Raw genomic sequence first — 17,727 nt, 5'->3', positions numbered from 1 at the left:
TAGATTTGAATCACAAAGGCATGGATGTTTGTAAAAGTATAGTATCTGTGTGCCAAGGGGATACTCAAAATACACGGTGAGCTGAAATATGTTTGGAAAATTGGTAGTAAACGAAGAGGAGTGGGAGACCTTTAGGAAGCCCGCCATGGATTTTTGTCTTAGAATTGCATCCAGGATAGAAGCTTAGAAGTTAAGAAAGTCCAGCAATACCTAGTATGCCTATATAAAAGCTCAAGGGCCAGCCTTGCTTCAACCTGTACCTGTGCTGCTTTGAGCAATGGAAACTGTATTAGAGTGTTCATGTTGGTGTTTAAACATCCAGTTTTGAAGAATATTAAGTGTACATGGAACTTAATTATAATGGAACAGTTTTTACAGAGTTAATCAACAATTAGCAATATTTACGTAATGTTTTGGAACAGACCCTATGTTTCTTAAACTGATTTAAGAAGTGCATGCTTTTTGTGTAAAATTTAAATTCACATTTATGCAAATATGCATTGTCATTAATTTCATTCAGATTAGTAATGTGGGTGATATTGGCATTAGTTTTGATCCACTGCTATTCATGTGTATGTGATCACTTAGTGTCATATTAGTTCATCCCATATTGATAGCTTTCACTTTTTTAAAAATTATGATGAAGATTTTATTATAATTTATTAAACAATAAACAGTTGTTTCAGGTTTGACTCCGTCGATTTAACTAGCTGTTTTAATTTCTGAGATATGTATATTTTAGAAAGTTCTACATGAGAAGCATCCTTCTCTGCTTACTTTTCTTCATGTGTGTAGCTCAGTTTGTTGCACAGTTTGTGAAAAGCCTCCAACATGGTGAAAGTGAGATTTGAGTTGGTTGGAAGAGCTTGTTTACCATAGGAGGATGATATTTGATTTTTAGGAGTTTGGAGATATTAAAATAGTTTACTTTAGTCATTATTGTTATTATCTACGAGGGTTGGAACTTTAATAGTGGCAACTATTTATTTACAAGGAATACAAAAGTGATTCATGTCACGATGTTTTACAGTCCTTCAATATAGTCACCAGCATTGTGTACAACCCGTTTCCAGCGATGTGGAAATCGCAGAATAGCTGTAGCAGCGCCTGTTTTGTTGATAGTTTGAATGGACTGGTCTGCTGCCTCAAGAATCTCGGGAACAGTTTGGAAGCGAGTGCCACGAAGTGGTTCCTTCATCTTAGGAATTAAGTCATAGTCACAAGGGCTTAGATCTGAGGAGTATGGTAGATGGTAAAGCACTTCCCAGCCCCATCGCTTGAACAAATCAGTCACAGCTTGCGCTGCATGTGGCCGAGCATTGTCATGCAAAATGAGAGGAGCGTTCTGCAGAAAGTGTCGCCATTTTTTTCTCAAAGCTGGTCGGAGATTGTGCTCCAAAAATGAGCAGTAATACTGTGCAGTGACGGTCTCCTGTGGGGGAACGGTATGCGTTAGGATGACACCATCACAGTCGTACACGAGAATCATCATAACTTTCACATTGCTGGGGTTCTGACGAAATTTCGAACGTCGTGGTGACCCGTGATGATGCCATTCATTTGATTGGCGTTTCAGTTCTGGCTGGTACGATCAGGCCCAAGTCTCATCCAGCGTAATGATACGGCATAAAAAAGCATCTCCTTCGCACTCCAGGTGGGTTCGGGCAGCATCATATCATAGCCATTTCTGCATGTCCGTCAATTGATGTGGAACCCATCGTGAAGCAATTTTTCTTGGACAGGCATTCCTTCAGAATGTGCAGCACAGTCGTATGCTCTAATCCTGTTTGTCCGGCCAGCTGACGAATCGTTTGGCGACGATCACTGTCCATTAGTGCGGCAACAGCTTGCACGTCTGCATCGCTGACACTCGGACGACCTGGCCGCAGCATGTCTGCCACGTTTTGGCATCCTTCATTGCATGCTTTCACCCATCTTGCTACGGTTCTGTAAGGCAATGCAGATTCCCCGCAAGCCTCTTGAAGCCCTTGATGACACTGTCGTGCTGTACGACCTCTGGCATATTCAATTTTTATCCAACATCGTTGTTCTTGTTTTGAAAACATCCTGACAACACTAACTTTAGACCGCGAGCTAATACAAGGATCCGTTCTTCGCGTCACTCCGCATGCGCGTGAGGTAGGCAGGACGAGTCTTTTTGCTGAGAGGTAAGGTAGGTATGTAGTTCACATGTGGTATACACAATATTCTTTGGTTTTGTTGCGTAGCGTTTTTTCAGCTGTGTTGCCACTATTAAAGTTCCAACCCTCGTAATATGCAAGATGTATATTGCCCAAAATTTGTTGTAAAATAATTGTATTAAATTAGCATTCATTATTTTTCTTGTTGGGATTGAAAGAATATTATAGGATTTTATTTCAGCTATATCCAAAATAAATCAAATTTTTAATGCGAGCAGTGTAAATACTGTTATGTCAAGAACAGACTAAACTTGTATTTTATAAGTTTGAGTGTTCTCTTCACCCCCTTTTTTTCCCTATTTCTATTAATGAATTTTTATTTTCTAAGAATAAACTTTTGTTTATTAGAATATTTCCTTGCAAAGGAATATGACTGAGCAATTGATTGTATCATTTTTTCCATTAGCTTCGTATCCAAAACTGGTATCAAGATGCAGTAATTATCATTGCAATATAGAGTGTTCAATTTAAAAATGAACTACTGATTTAAACTGTGGATTGCACATATAGTAATTCCTATGTTGTTTCCAAAGTATATCTCATAAATTTGTGTTGTTTTCTTTCACTTAACATATATTTACTGTTTTTTTACTGGATATTCTAAATTGAATGTTCTGTGTAATTCATTTAAGAAGTTTTGATTTATGTGTACATGAGCTTCTTAAATAATTTATGTCATTATGCATTGCATATTTCAATAGTTATTTAGAGGGAGATAATTGTTTGCAAAGTTAAGTATTATTTCTTTAAGCTTTGCAAATTATTCTTTGGTAAATAATGAATCAATTCCTGTATATTGTAAAGTTTTAAACTGTATTTATATGTAGCAGTTTTGTTTTTTAAATGAATTTTATCTTTTCAAGGATCAAAGCCAAAAGACTGGGCGTAAATTACCACCTTCTATCCAGGTCCTTGAAAAACATTTAGAATTTGTTTTGCAGCATTGGCGTGCAAGAATTGGAATGCCAAAAAAAGAGGTATGGGTATTGTTTTAATTATAGACAGCTAGATTTTACAAAAATATGTGTAATAAATTAGGTGTGCTTTAAATTACTAAATTTATTTGATCAGATATAAATATGAAATTTTTAATCTACCTTCTGTCCATAAATAAGAGCTTGCTAGTCAAAGTATATATTTTCTTTGCAAGCTGATAATTGGAAATTCATGTATTCCTGAGGTAAGAACATTTGAAATTTTAGTTTGCTTAAAAATATAATTTTAAACAGTACACTTTGGATATTGTAGTCTGAAACTAATTGTGAAATTCTTGTTTGTGTGTCTTAAGTTTTTATGTTCATTTTTTTCTTTTAACGTTGCAGTATATAGAGGGTGGTTAAAAAATAGTTATAAGATTTATTTCTTTAAGCAATGATTCTAACCGTGTACATTCATATACAAATAAAGAAATTTAGAACATTTTCAGCACTAGAGTAGAATTAGGTGGTGGTGGGGGGAAGTTAATTTTGTATATAATCCATTGTAAAGCTGAAATCTATTCAATAAAATGTTTACTATGCAGTAATAATCTGAATAAAGAAAAGCCCCATAACTTATCATCAGAATTCAGCGAGATATCTAAAACTATTATATGTAGAAGATTAACCGCTGAGTTTATAATTAGTGATCTTCTACTCAATATATATATTTTAAATGTTGGAATGTGTTACTTTTATTTTGTATCCGGAGGATCTAGATCAGAGGTTCATGGTGGGGTTCAAAAAATTTTAAAGGGAGCCAGCCATTGATGATCAAAGGTGTTGATAGCCAAATATGCATTGGCAATTAATCAGCATGATCATTATTGAAAAAATTCTGAAATCTTTCAGATTTTATATTACACCCAAAGGGGCATTTTTTAAAAATGTTTTGTGTGTTACCTTTATTTATTAAATATAATATTCTTCACACTTAAACCATAAAATTCAATTCAACAGCTATATCACAAAATATTTAAAAGAGCATATCTTTAGAATTTCTGATACTCAGTCTCGCGTGCTGGAGATAAAAAAAAAAAAAAATTATGCAAAGTTGCCATTGCTAGCTTTCAAATCGTTGAGTTTTGTAATCAAAAACTCATAAATGCTTTACAAAATATGAAATAATAAAACAAATTCAAAATTTGGTCTTCCTGATGCCCATATTCAGGTGGAGACGTACATTATTGAAAATTTGATGGCTCTAGGTACCGTTGTTTTATCATAGTGCAAGAAACGGACATACATTTATGCAGATTCTTCATTATTTAATTCTTTAAATATAATACAGGGCTCTAATATTTGGTGGCAACAATTTAAAAAGTGGTTCACCATTTATAGTGACTCAACACAAAATGCCAAAATGAAATTAATAGCCCTTCTGGGCAAATTGCCCTTTTGGGTTAACAATTATTAATAAAATTAATAATTAATTGTTTATTGATATTACACCCAAAGTTATATCATGCAGTAAGAAAGACCTTATAAACTTAAGTATAAGAAAAAAATGTACAAAAATTATTTAGCATATTTTTTAAATTCATATTTTTTAATATATGAATTTTTTTATGCAATAAGTGCAGTATGAATGAAGAAAAGTGCAGGAATATAAGAAAAAACAGTAAAAAAAAAATGTGAAAAACTCACAACTTCTTCAGAAGATGTATTATTATATATAGTCTGCTTGACAAATATAAAAAAGGATTTTGATGTTTACTTCCAAGACATAGAAAATTTTAATGTGCCTGCATGCCTTTTAGAATCTCGCTGATCTTCAATATATTTGATCTTGATATTATGATGCAATAAGAGCTGAGTGCTTTAAAGGAGATGTTTAAGTGCAAGTCTAATATAAAACACATGGGTATTCTAAGTTTTGGAAGTCATCTAAGAGAAAAGTTCCAAAGTAAAAGTTGTTAGAGAAACAACACCAACACTGTTAACTCTTCCCTCTTCTTACATAGTGGTAGAAAGCTTTAGTCAAATAGGTAATTTACTGCAGAAAATAAACAGGCTGAATATTTTTAAACAAGGTAACTTAAAAATTACGTTAGGCAATTATATGGCGAATATTGTTAAAAAAAAGTGCATCAAAACATTAATCATAGCCATTATGTTAATTAAAATCAAACTTTTGTGCAATCAGAGTCAGAGATTTTTTTGAAATAATTTTAAACACAAATATAATGTATCATTTGATGCCATATGTCTTTCTCCTAATACAACTTTATTTTCTTTATCTTATGTTTTATTTTTGTGATTTTTTTCCTATTCAAATGTATGGAAAACTGCAAAAATGATTCTTTCCTTGTCATATATGAATAGGCATCAGCAGAAAGGATTTTCTCTTCTAGTAAAAATATTGAAAATCGACAGTTTAAAAGATTTATTTGATACATCTAAACCATTTCATAAAGTTTTCTGGAGTTATTCACAATATTGAAATTAATAAAGAAGTAAGATTAGCTACTTGTTCTGCATGTTCTAGATGCATGCAGCTTTTTATAACAATTTTTTTTTTAGTTCAACGTGAAAGTAAAGAGGAAAACTGTTAGGGGGGGAAATGATTACATAAAGCAAAAAAGAAATTCTTTCTTCAAATGGATGTTGATGAAGATATTAAAAAATTAACACATACTTTAAAATGTGGTTTAGAAACTGGTAACAACATTAATTTGTTATTGGAGTAAATGAACCTATAGAAAAAGGGAAGAAAATAAATAAGCAAAAATATCCAGAAAATTTTCAGAATAAAATTACATAAGTATTTTATCATGTTTTAGATGTTTTGCATCTTTTAACATACAGTTTTTTCAAAAGCCCTACATAATTAAATTATATATGCAATTGTGTGTTGCTTTAAACTGCAGAGGCTCATTTTTGTTTTTGTTTTTTGTAATTTCAATAAGGATATTTTTAACGAGTATTTATATAAATAAAATGACTTCTTGATAGGGGCCATATAAATTTCTTTAAGATTTGCTGAATTACATTGTGAGAAAAATTATAGGAGCAATTCTAGAAACTCATGGAACCTGTATGATTTTGCATCTTCACAAAACTGTCTTTGCATTTCATTTTGCTGGTTTTCGAATATTTTGATTCTGAAATTTAAACAAAACAATTTTTAAAAAAAATTTTAAACACCATAATAAAATTTATGTAATAATAAAATTAATAATCTATTAATAAAATAACATAATAAATAATAGCATAGTAAAATTAATAATTTGGTATTTTAAAATGGAAAATTTCCTTAAATTGTGATTGAAATAATCCTTCTTTTAGCAAATAATTTAAAAAGAAAAAGGATTTTTTAATAGCGATCATATGAATCTGAAGATATGTTTGGGAGTTGTAAGAGTAAATTAATAATTTGTATATCTTTATAGGATAAAGTACAACAACGTCCAATAGTTCTTCGCAAACGAAGGGAAAGAGTAAAAAATGAAGCTAATTGGCCGATGTTTTATTATCAGTTTAATCAAGATCACACCAAACCTGATTTAATATGGAATTATAGAGTATGTATAAATTTATTTTTGTTTTGTTCATTGCTTAGTTCTTCCATTTGGTTTTCTTATATTTAGTCTGAAGAATTTTATTAATAAAATTTGTAATACTGGAAAATGAAATGGCAGTTTCATTTAAAAACTAATATGAATCCATGGCTGAAATTTGCCAAAATTTGATCTAAAATTGAAATTGGTTTTATTGCAAAACCATTTCTCTTCCCAAGAGAGATTGTTACAGAGTTATTCTTTTTCAAGGCATAAAAATATTCTGTGCTATGGGTCAGAATTGTCATTTAACTAAAAATAAAGTAAATAATTAAGAAACGAGGCTAGAACTTTTAACAGTATTTGTAAAACTAGATATATATTAACAGATCAAAAGAATTATTAAGTGAGGTATTAAATGCTTTTAATTTTTATAAAATTTTGTTTTATACAATTTGAATCATTGATGACAGATGTTAGATTCTGGTGAATGTACTAGGTTTAAAGCAGGTCTCGACAACCTATGACCCATGGATCAACGAGTGATATATTCATAATTTCAAGGGATCCACTTGAGTTCCAAAAATAAGTATAATATACAAAAATAAATTCTAAAACATAAATATGAAATGCATACTTGAAGAGTACGTAAAAAAATAAACCAAAAATAAATACTACTACTAATAATAATAATATTGTTTGATTACAAAGTTACATTAATGAATACGCATTTTTATTTTTAAAAATAAAAACTTGTAACATAATTTGAATAATTTGAAGGACAAAATGATAAGATTGGCAACATTGATCTGTAATTCATAATTCCTAAAAATTTGCTTTGCCCTTTTGCCACATTCGATTCAACTTCTAAATGCGAATAAATATTTTCACACATGAAGTTTGTTTTAAATAACACCAAATGAAGCACAACTACTGAAAATTTAGATTCTTGAATTTTTCTGAAAACAATTAACTATAAGCTCGACTTAATTAAATCGACATCAGAAGTTCAGTATGAGAGGAGCCATTGATATTGAAGAGAAAAATAAAATTCATTCAGTTATGTTTATTTTTATAATACTTAAAATTATAATTTTAATGTTTAAAGCATATTATAAATATTTTGTCAACAAAATTTATTATTCACCAAAAATAAATAAATTATTATAAAAATGAGTAAAAGTATTATAAAAATAAATTTTATTTTTAGAATTATTATTTTAAATTATGTTTAAAGTTTAAAGCATATTATAAATATCTTCCCAACAAAATTTATTATTCACCAAAAAAGACTGCTTTTAAATGAAAATATCACTGACCCAAAACTTCATCTTAATACATATATTTTATTTGATTTTGACCCTAAGCCAAAAAAGTTTGCCGATGCCTGGTTTAGAGGAAATTCATGTTTTGAATTTATAACCTTGTGTTTGAATGTTTGCAATTTATAATAGGCATATTAGCATTCAAAACATCTTCAGCAGTCTTAGAGTATTGTTATTTGATTAAGCATAAGATCTTTAATTTATTTTTCAAATTAGTCAGTCTGTAATTACTATACAAGATGAGATTATATTCCTTCTTAATAATATATGTAATAGATGCAATTAAAAATACTTTAAATTTATAGCTATCTAGACTATGACAAATCATTCTCATGGGAGTTCTTTGATTTCAGAAATGATGTCCATATACATTAATGTCCGAAATTATCACATACATGAAATCACAAATTTATCAGAAATTATGAATTATAATTTTATGAATTTGTGTGGAATGATACGTGACATCATAACGCATAAATATAAAAAAATCAAGAGCACTGCATGTGATATTAAACTGTAGGACGAAACAATAAAAAATAGTAATAATATGCTACAAGAAGAGTTTGTGCTGGCAAGAAACAACCTGCCTCCTTTCCATATACCATATGTAATCAGACCGTATTTGAATAAGACAGAATCTGCTAATAACTGAACCATTATTTATTATGAGCTATTGAAATAACAAAACTAGTAAACTAACATAACCAAAGTAAAAATAAGGTAATGACACCTTGTTTAATTAAAAGAATGTATTGTTGAAAATGGTTATATCAGCTATGCTGTACTGATTCAAAGTAAAATATTCCTTGCTGTGTTAGATGGCCTTGCTTCTTTCAGAACACTGGCCTTCGGATGAGGAACTGGTTGAAGAATCCATCACTGGCTGAAGCAGTCAGCTATGGGCTCGCCACTGGTTGCTGTTACACTAGTTCAAAGAATAGTTTGACTTATATACTCTTAAGATGGCTGTGTACAATGTTTTCTTCAGCCAAATTTTTATGCCTTACATGTGGTGAGATAATAAGATACCAAGGAGGTAGTCTCCTCCTGGGACAGGATATTGGTTAACATCTCCTCCAAAAAGAATAATTCACAAAAAAATTAAGGCTTATGAATTTAATATGGAATCTGATTACCCCTGACTTGTGCACACATATCACAACATCTTTCCATGCTAGCAACAACCACAGTTGTTAACCACAGTTCAGGAAATTAAGTTCCCCTCCTCCAGCAGTGCATTTATGTCTCTAGGAGGAGGTTGTCTCCATGCAAATGCATTTTCAAAGATATTCCATCTTTTCTTTTTTTTTTTTTTTTTTTTCTATTCTTCTTCTCCGTTGTCATCTCTATCGAGAGATTTCAGTCTGGTATTCATTCAGTGTCTTCACTTTAAAGGTATTCGCTGACAAAGTTTACTCAATGTGTATGAGCATGACCACCCGTATATAAAAAGTCATAGCTACATGCACCTCTGAAAAGTGTGACATAGGATTCTAAGACCTCATCCAATATCTGTGGTTGATCTGCTATTGAAAACATGTAGGTAGGTACATCCCTAGATTATTATTCCTCCCTATATCATAGCATCTGCATTACTAAGGTGATCACATTCAATAATGTTCAAGGGAAGATTTTGCTTTCCTAATTTCCTCCAAATGTTAGAATCAGATGATCTGCATTTAGAATCAGATGTTATGTTAAACCTAGACTCATCAGTAAAGAAAACATAGGACCATTTTGGAGTTCACTCCAGTTTTGATGTCCTTTGCACCGATTGAAGCCATTGGTCTTTTGTTGTGAAAAGAGTGAAACCCATACCCTTGGCTTTCTGGCAAAGGCCTTTCATATTCAGTTTACCATGATACAACAGTTACAGTGACGGGTGCAAGCTCTGAGCTTAACTGTTGTGTAGTAGATTTTCTGTTATAATGGGCATTTATTGTCAGATATCGATATTGAGAAGGGGCTGTTATTCATTTATGACCTTGTCTGGCCTACTTACAATAGTTTCTGAGTTCTGAAAATGTTTCTATAGTGTAGAGACTGTCTTGAAATAGTCACACATCTCACTGCTTTCGTGATTGTCTACCTTACTTCTAATGGCTAATGAATTTACCAAGTCGCTCTGAAACTAAATGCTGTATTGCAGAAATTCACTCAGATATTCACTTTGCACAAAGTGCTTGGTTCAGTATCAGATGAAATAACATCTTGATTTGCATATCAGAAACTATTTAAATACCTTTGGTTGGTTAATGCTAAGGCTTCTCTTTCACATATTCCCTGCAAAAACTGATTACACCAATTGGATATTTCTTGGAATATCATTAATTTTGAGTATGTAAAAATGAATTTGGACATGAATGTATTATTAGGATGTGATGATTAGCCTTTTTTTTTTTTTTTTTTTTAGTAATGCTGAATGAGAATAGTAAAAGAAGAAAACTAGTATGAACCTTAGTTATGAGCTAAGATGTCCATGCCATTAAATTCAACAATAAAAGCAGCAAAAGCAAAACAGATGAGATTCGAACCAACATCAGTACTATCAATGTGCACCGAAATATAAAATGACATATCTGAAGTAATATAAAGAAATTATTAAAGAGGAGGAGGGGGAACCCTTTTCTGTGTTTAATTTTTTCTTCTCTATTATAAAACATACGATGTTTTTGTTGCACTAAAAAATAAAATAATGTAAGTAAATTATTAAGGGAATTATTAAATTATTAAGGTAAATTATTAAATGGAAAAAATTTTTGCCCAGTGATGGATAATCTAACTCAACGTTTTTGGTCTTTTCCCATGTACAACAAATAGCTCTGCCATTTGTTGGCTGAATGAGGCCACTCTATGACACTTTAATTTCTTCAGACTGTATTATGCATTTATACTTTTCTCATTAAAACATAATATATAAAGCATTATGATTCATTAAACAGTATTTCTTCTGGAATCTTTGAAAGTACATATTTTGCATGCATTTTCTCATTTTTTAATTAGAGGGTCAAATCATTTGCTAGCAGCTACTTGATGTCTCATGCATTGGGACCAACTGATACTGTAAAAGTTTACTATCCTATTTAATTTCTAATTTTAAATATTAAAATATGCATATCAATTTTTACAGCAGCATGCTTTTTGTTAAATGCTCTGAAAAACAAAAATTGATTTTTATAGTTGTCAACATATGCTTAGTTATATTGTGACTAATAATTTATCATAAATCAGAGATTTCAGAATTGAATTGTAATATTAATAAACATCCAGAACTAAGAGACTTCTAAGACAAAAATGACTAATATGAGAAAGATTACATTCAATTAATTTAAATTTCTTTTTGGCAAGTTTGGTTTAAGATCTGTTAATAATTGGAAGCTGTATAATTATTTTTTTTTCCTTTTTAGTCTTGTCTTTAACTAAAATGTTATAATGTTTATATACTTATGATGGATGAAGTCTTTAAATTAAGTTTTTAAACTGAGAGAAAATAATAAAAAAAAGAAAATCTCTTCCTCTGATTGAAGAAAAATTATTCTTTCCAATTAATGTAGGTATGATGTTACCGTTATTTCAAGTTCTGATCTCTCCAGTGCTTTAAGATTTGATTCATTTAAATTTCTGTTTCATTTAAAAATTCATTCCAGTGTATGAGACAGCTAACATTAAGATGCAAATTTTTGTCTCCATTATTATTAATAGCTACATGACAGCTTAAAAATTCTGAATGATTTTGGAAAAAACTACTAGAATTAGATAAACTGTATTAGATTAGTATTAGATTTAGGGAAACCTTGGAACCTGCAATTTTGGAAGATTATTTTCAGATTTACTCAAAAGTTATTTTAATCATTAAGCAAATGTACATGAAAAATTTAACTCTAAAGAAAAATGAAATCTGTACCCAATTTTGAAGAATTTACTGTAGAATATTATATTGTCTTAATAATTTTCTGTAATCTTTCTGAATTACCTTTCTAATAAAATTTAAAATAAAGATAAAAAGGAATTTTTACAGCAGAAATAATGTATACTGCAATGATGAACATTGGTCCCTTTTCTTCAACAGCAAAAATAAATTTTTGTTTCTGTATAAGAGAGACCCATGTCTGATCACCTTTGAAATACATAAGTATTTTATTCAAAATTTGTATTAAAATAAGATTGTTTTTTTACCTAATTAAAAAAAATTGCATCATTATTGTAATGATTAAAATTTTTTTAAAAAAAATATTTTCTATCATTATGTATTATGTGTTTTTGAGTAAAAAAAAAAAATTTTTTTTTTTAAGGGGGGGGGAATTATTGAACTTTTTTAAGATTTTATTTTATTTTAATTATTTTTCATTATAGACAAGAGAAGAGTTAAAGGATGCCTTAGAAAAAGAAATGAGAGATTTCAATTTAGATAGAGAACTAAGTAGGTCTACTGTGATTTCTTGGAATCATACAGAATTTGAAGTACATTATAATTCTTTAGCTGAAGAAATAAAAATTGGAGATTATTATTTGAGACTTTTGTTAGAAGAAGATGAAAAAGATACTACTGATAGTTCCTACATTAGAAAATCGTAAGTATGGTTATATTTAAAATTGTCTTTTCATATGTATTGCTTATCATTAAATTTCTCTGTAAAATTTTAGTATTCATAGTCTGTGTACATAACCATTTTTAATTTGATGTGAAGTAGCAGGGATAAATTGAAATATTTTATGATTACTTAATGGATTAAGGTAAAAGTTATCTGTTTGAGGGAAAACATGTATTTAAAGAGTTTTTTTTTTAAGCTCTTAGTCTCAAAACAGCATTTTGTGTCGTTTCACTTTCTGCGTTGGTTCACTTTTCAAACTGTTGCCACTAAATATTATCGCCATATATTATATTTGAAAAAACTAAGTAATGAAGAATCTACATGAATGTTTCTTGCATTGGGGAAAAACAACTGTACTTAGAGCCATCAAATTTTGAATAATGTAGTCCTCCAACTGAACATGGACACTTGGAAGCTTGAATTTTGTTTATTATGTATTTCAAATTTTGTTAAACTCTAACGATATTTTGATTAACAAACACAATGATTTCAAAGCGAGCAATGGCAACACTGTACAGAAATAAACATTTATACCTCTAGCACATGAGACAGTGTATCAGAAATTTTAAAGATATGCTGTTTTTAAATATTTTGTGATATTTCTGTTGAATTATTTTATATGGTTTAAGTGCAAAGAACATATTTAATAAATAAAGGTAACACGCAAAATGATTAAAAAAACAACCTTTTGGTCGTAATATAAAATGTAAAAAACTTTTTTTTTTTTTTTTTTTTTTTAAAGCTTCCTGACATTTTTGTGAGGTAAAAGTTGTAAAAACCTTGTACTGCCAGCTTAACTGTTAACAGTTTGACCTGTGATGAACTATTCACACACCACAACTATTCAGCTTGAGATGAACTTTCAATGTCGATCCTTCAGTTGTAGCCAGTTTGTCATTTTTCAGTACAATATTGTTTTTTTTTTTTTTTTTTTTTTTTTTTTTTTTTTTTTTTAGGTTGTTAGGTGTAGACTTCTAATGTATTTCTCACTCCCCGAAGGAAGATATAAAAAAAAATGGAGAAAAGGAAATTTTTTAATTACTAGCTTATAGGAAAAATGAATATCATATTTTAAAAAATATAAAATCAAATCATCATTCAATTTTCATTGTTTTTGCTATTGATCAAGCCTTCATTAGAAGTACAGTAAAAGCCAACTATGTGGCATTCAAATAGGTAGAAATCTGGAGTAACCTGAATATTTTAGAAAAGTTTTTTTCCTTGAAAAAATTTAGTAAATCAGAAATTTGAAATACTATCATAGAACTCATTATACATATATATTGTCCTCAACAGTATGATTTGGTGCCACACAAGACAGTCATAAAAGTTCATTTTGGTAAAGTGTAAACTTGATTAATTCTCAGTAAGCCAGTTTAATTTTTGTGAAGAAGTATACAAGTTGCACTTTTTCTTCACATTTTGAAAAAATGTTGGAACAGCATCCAGTGGAGTATTTAAGAGGATCCAGGGATTAAAAAAAAGCCACAATATATGACTTGAACAATGGTGATTTACGATGAAAAATTATGATCAATTTAAGTTTTTTGTATGCTACATTCGTAATTTGTATCTGTGTATTATCTAACAAAATGAAGAATGATCACATCATGTAAACTTCTGTTGGAATGGTTGGCAATATTTCTGCCAACTATCATGTTCAACTGGGTTTTGTAACCAGATCCAATATTTCACTTACATGGTGTAAGGCCTACAAATACGTCAGCTTTTAGATCTGAAATGCATTTTTAAAATTTATATAGTTTTAACCGTAGGCTTTTATATTCAAGGTGATAAAAAATATGAGGATTGTTTTAGCAATTTTAGAGCAGAATTTTTTTTTTTTTTTTTTTTTTTCTGTTCATTTGGCTTTTCTATCATGAATTTCAATTTCTGTGTGCTCAACTGTCCGACATTTTCACATATTTGGAAATGGGCATTTTCCAAGCTTTCCAGATAGCTAAGTTTTTACTATATTATATTCAACTTTATCTAAATGTATGGTTTTATTATTTGGTTCATAGCTGGTATAAGTTTTATCATCTGTCTCATTATCTGAGTTAGTAACACAGTTGGATATTTTAAAAATTTGTGATAAAAATTTTTACACATGAAATGTGTATTTGAATTAACTGTTCAAATACTTTTAAATCACTTTGTGCATTAACTTCTAAATAATTTTATACTTTTAGTTTATTCGATTATGAAGAAGTTTAGAAATTACATTTTTTTACAAATGCAGTGTAATTCAGAATGAAGGCATTTCTTAAATGTAATATTATTTTGAAATATACTCATTTCCTAGAAACATAGATAGTGAAGTGTTTTCCTCTATCATATACAAATTTTTTGGCAGTGAAATAACATTTCCACTATTTAGTTACTCGAAAATTGAGTGCAGTAATAGCATAGCCCAATGAAATTGTTAGAATAAGTAGAGTAGGATTGTGTTGTTACTTATGTAAGATTAACTTGTAGCCATTTAATCACTGATTACCACATTATTTTATGTCATTATAATAATTATAAATATTGAAGGGTCATTTAAATTTAAAAAAAATGTATTAAATGGCATATTTGTAGTCTAAAGGGTTAAACAAAGTTAGTATATTTTTGCATTCATTTTTTACATTCTAATGGATCCACTGTGTTTTTAGCTCTGGCTGCTATTATCATTTTTAACAAATATTATAAAAGAAAGTTGTGTGAAGATCCTTTCTAAAATCTTCACAACATAAATGTAATGTTATGCACTGATAATTTTTTGTTTAATGATATAGGCTTATTGAAAGCTTTGATTGGGCCGTGTTTAGTCTTATTATGAAATTTAGAAATTCTTTTTGTGTTATCATTCCCCCAGTTGCATATTGATCAGGTTTTTATCTTCTTATCAAATGCTTTTAATTTGAATTTTATAATCATTGCTTGTTGAAGCAAAGTTATATTTTTGTATGCTTCCTAAAAATAAAACGTCAATTATAAAATTGATAAGTTATGGCTATCTTGTAAAGCAAGGTCAGTTGGAATTGAGTTAACAATGATTACATTTTCTGAAATTTTAACCAAGATATATTTCTGTATCAATTACATTGTTTTTAAAACTGATGGTATAAAACTCAGATTCAGATTCTAAAGTTCAAATTATATAAAATCTTCATATTTTATAACTAATAGTTGTATCTTTCACTAGTTTTTAAACTTTTCCAGGTATGAATTTTTTAATGACCTATACCACAGATTTCTTTTATCTCCAAAAACATCAATGAAATCAATGTGCTTACAAGCCATGGCTATTGTATATGGTCGTCATTTTGAAGATATTGGCTGTTTCAATGATACACGGTTTGTTATCAGTATGCTAGATAGAGTGAGTGTGGTTCATTTGATCTATATAAAAATTCTGATTAACCCATTATTTTATGACAAATTACTTTTAAAAAATGTAGTATTAAAACAAATTTAATTCATGTGTAAAATTGTGTTTTCTTTTATTTACAATTTTTTAAATATTGGTGAAAAAATAATAATATTTTGATCAGCGTTCAAACTGCTAACCCTATCCCCCTTCCGCAATCACTTGAGGGTCGAAAGTGTGATCTTGGCCCAACATCAGTACATCAATCAATGCATTGTTATTGGTCATCAAGCTAGCCTGCTAGTGTTTAAAAATGACTTGCAAGAATTTCAGTTATTACGGAGAAAAATCACATTTATGTCACACGTGCCTCCTTTTGTTATTATATTCTTCCTTCCTAGACTTTGAGAGAGAAGGAATTTTTCATTATTTTATATATGTAATGAAAACAGGCACTCACTGTAAAGAAAGTAGACTCAGAAGTATTAATGTTGTTGAAAAACTGATTACACAGATAAGTAGAAATATTGATGACATAGATAGGTAGAATGTTGAATCTATAATGAACAGCTAGAATTTTGATTGCGTAGAATGTTGATCCATAATGAATAGGAAACTGGTAGTCGAGGCCAATTAAATCTTCACTTTTATTTCAGTAAACATGTTGCACCCACAAACAACTTGGCACGCTACTTTTGCCTATTTCAAAATGCTTACATTTTTGATAGCTTTGCAATAAGTAGACAGCAGCAGTCTAGGTTGAAATGTAGAAAGCAAATGCGTTGTATTCAGGATGAAATCTTAATTCAGACTGAGTTTGTAGTGGTTTTCAGTGCATTTTGATTCGATAACTATACTGCTGTAAAATTATTATTGGCTGTTTCAATTTTAGTTCTATTTACATAAGCAGTGTTATGTAAGAGTCATATGACATGGATTAGTCTGGAAATTATGCAGTGCAGAAAGAGATTACTATTTTTAGAATAGAGAGGGAAAATGATTTAATTTAAGCATTGAGATGGTATTGCTAATAGTTTATTTTTTACGTATTTTTTTGTCGTACATATTGTAGAAATATTGACGGGGTAGGTACATAAAATGTTGAACCCGTAATGAACTGCGTGAATTTAGATTACATAGAATGTTAATCCATAATGATTAGGAAACTGGCTGCTGAGGCCAATTAAATCTTAATTTTTATTTCAGAAAACATGTTGCAGCGATAAACAATTTGGCACACTACTTGTGCCTATTTCAAAATGTTTACATTTTTGATAGCTTGGCAGTAAGAAGAGAGCAGCAGGGAGTAGTCGAGCTAGGCTGAAAAGTAGAAAGTAAGTGCATTGTGTTCAGGATGAAATCTTAATTCAGACTGAGTTTGTTTCGGTTCTCAATGCATTTTGATTGGATAATTAATACTGCTGTAAAATTATTATTGGCTGTTTGTGTTTTAGTTCCATTTACATCATCAGTGTTATGTAAGAATCATATGTCATGGATTAGTTTTGAAATTATGCAGTGCAGAAAGAGATTCTATTTTTAGAATAGAGAGGGAAAATAAATTTAATTTAAGCATTAAGAGGGTATTGCTAATAATTTATCTTTTACATATTTTTTTTATCTTATATATTGTAGAAATATTGGCGGCGTAGGTACACTGTGAGAAAAAAAAATGGAGCAGTTCTATTGGGCTGATTGTCAAAATTCAAATTGCATTTTCCATGTGTCCAAAGTGCGACTTAGGATATATATTAGATTTATGAATAGTATTGTTCTA

At 29.7% G+C, this 17,727-nt stretch overlaps 1 protein-coding gene across 2 annotated transcripts in view; it reads left to right on the top strand.

The window, feature by feature from the left end:
- Rme-8 (receptor mediated endocytosis 8) overlaps positions 1–17,727 on the top strand; it is a 196,094-nt gene that overhangs the window by 84,022 nt on the left and 94,345 nt on the right. Inside the window, exons 20-24 of one of the 2 annotated variants that reach the window (XM_085813925.1) lie at positions 3,065–3,178; positions 3,352–3,381; positions 6,571–6,702; positions 12,357–12,574; positions 15,803–15,962. In XM_085813925.1, coding sequence (XP_085670051.1) covers positions 3,065–3,178; positions 3,352–3,381; positions 6,571–6,702; positions 12,357–12,574; positions 15,803–15,962 — 654 coding nt within the window. The remainder of the gene's footprint in view (positions 1–3,064; positions 3,179–3,351; positions 3,382–6,570; positions 6,703–12,356; positions 12,575–15,802; positions 15,963–17,727) is intronic. The other variant, XM_085813926.1, reaches the window with a different exon arrangement.

This window comes from Stegodyphus dumicola, chromosome 3 (assembly GCF_044657685.1).
Source record: "Stegodyphus dumicola isolate Sdum_Otavi_A_Nest chromosome 3, ASM4465768v1".
In the NCBI taxonomy this organism is placed as follows: Eukaryota; Metazoa; Arthropoda; class Arachnida; order Araneae; family Eresidae; genus Stegodyphus; species Stegodyphus dumicola.
The sequence above is the reverse complement of the archived record's forward strand: the minus strand, read 5'-3'. Positions and strand labels throughout refer to the sequence as shown.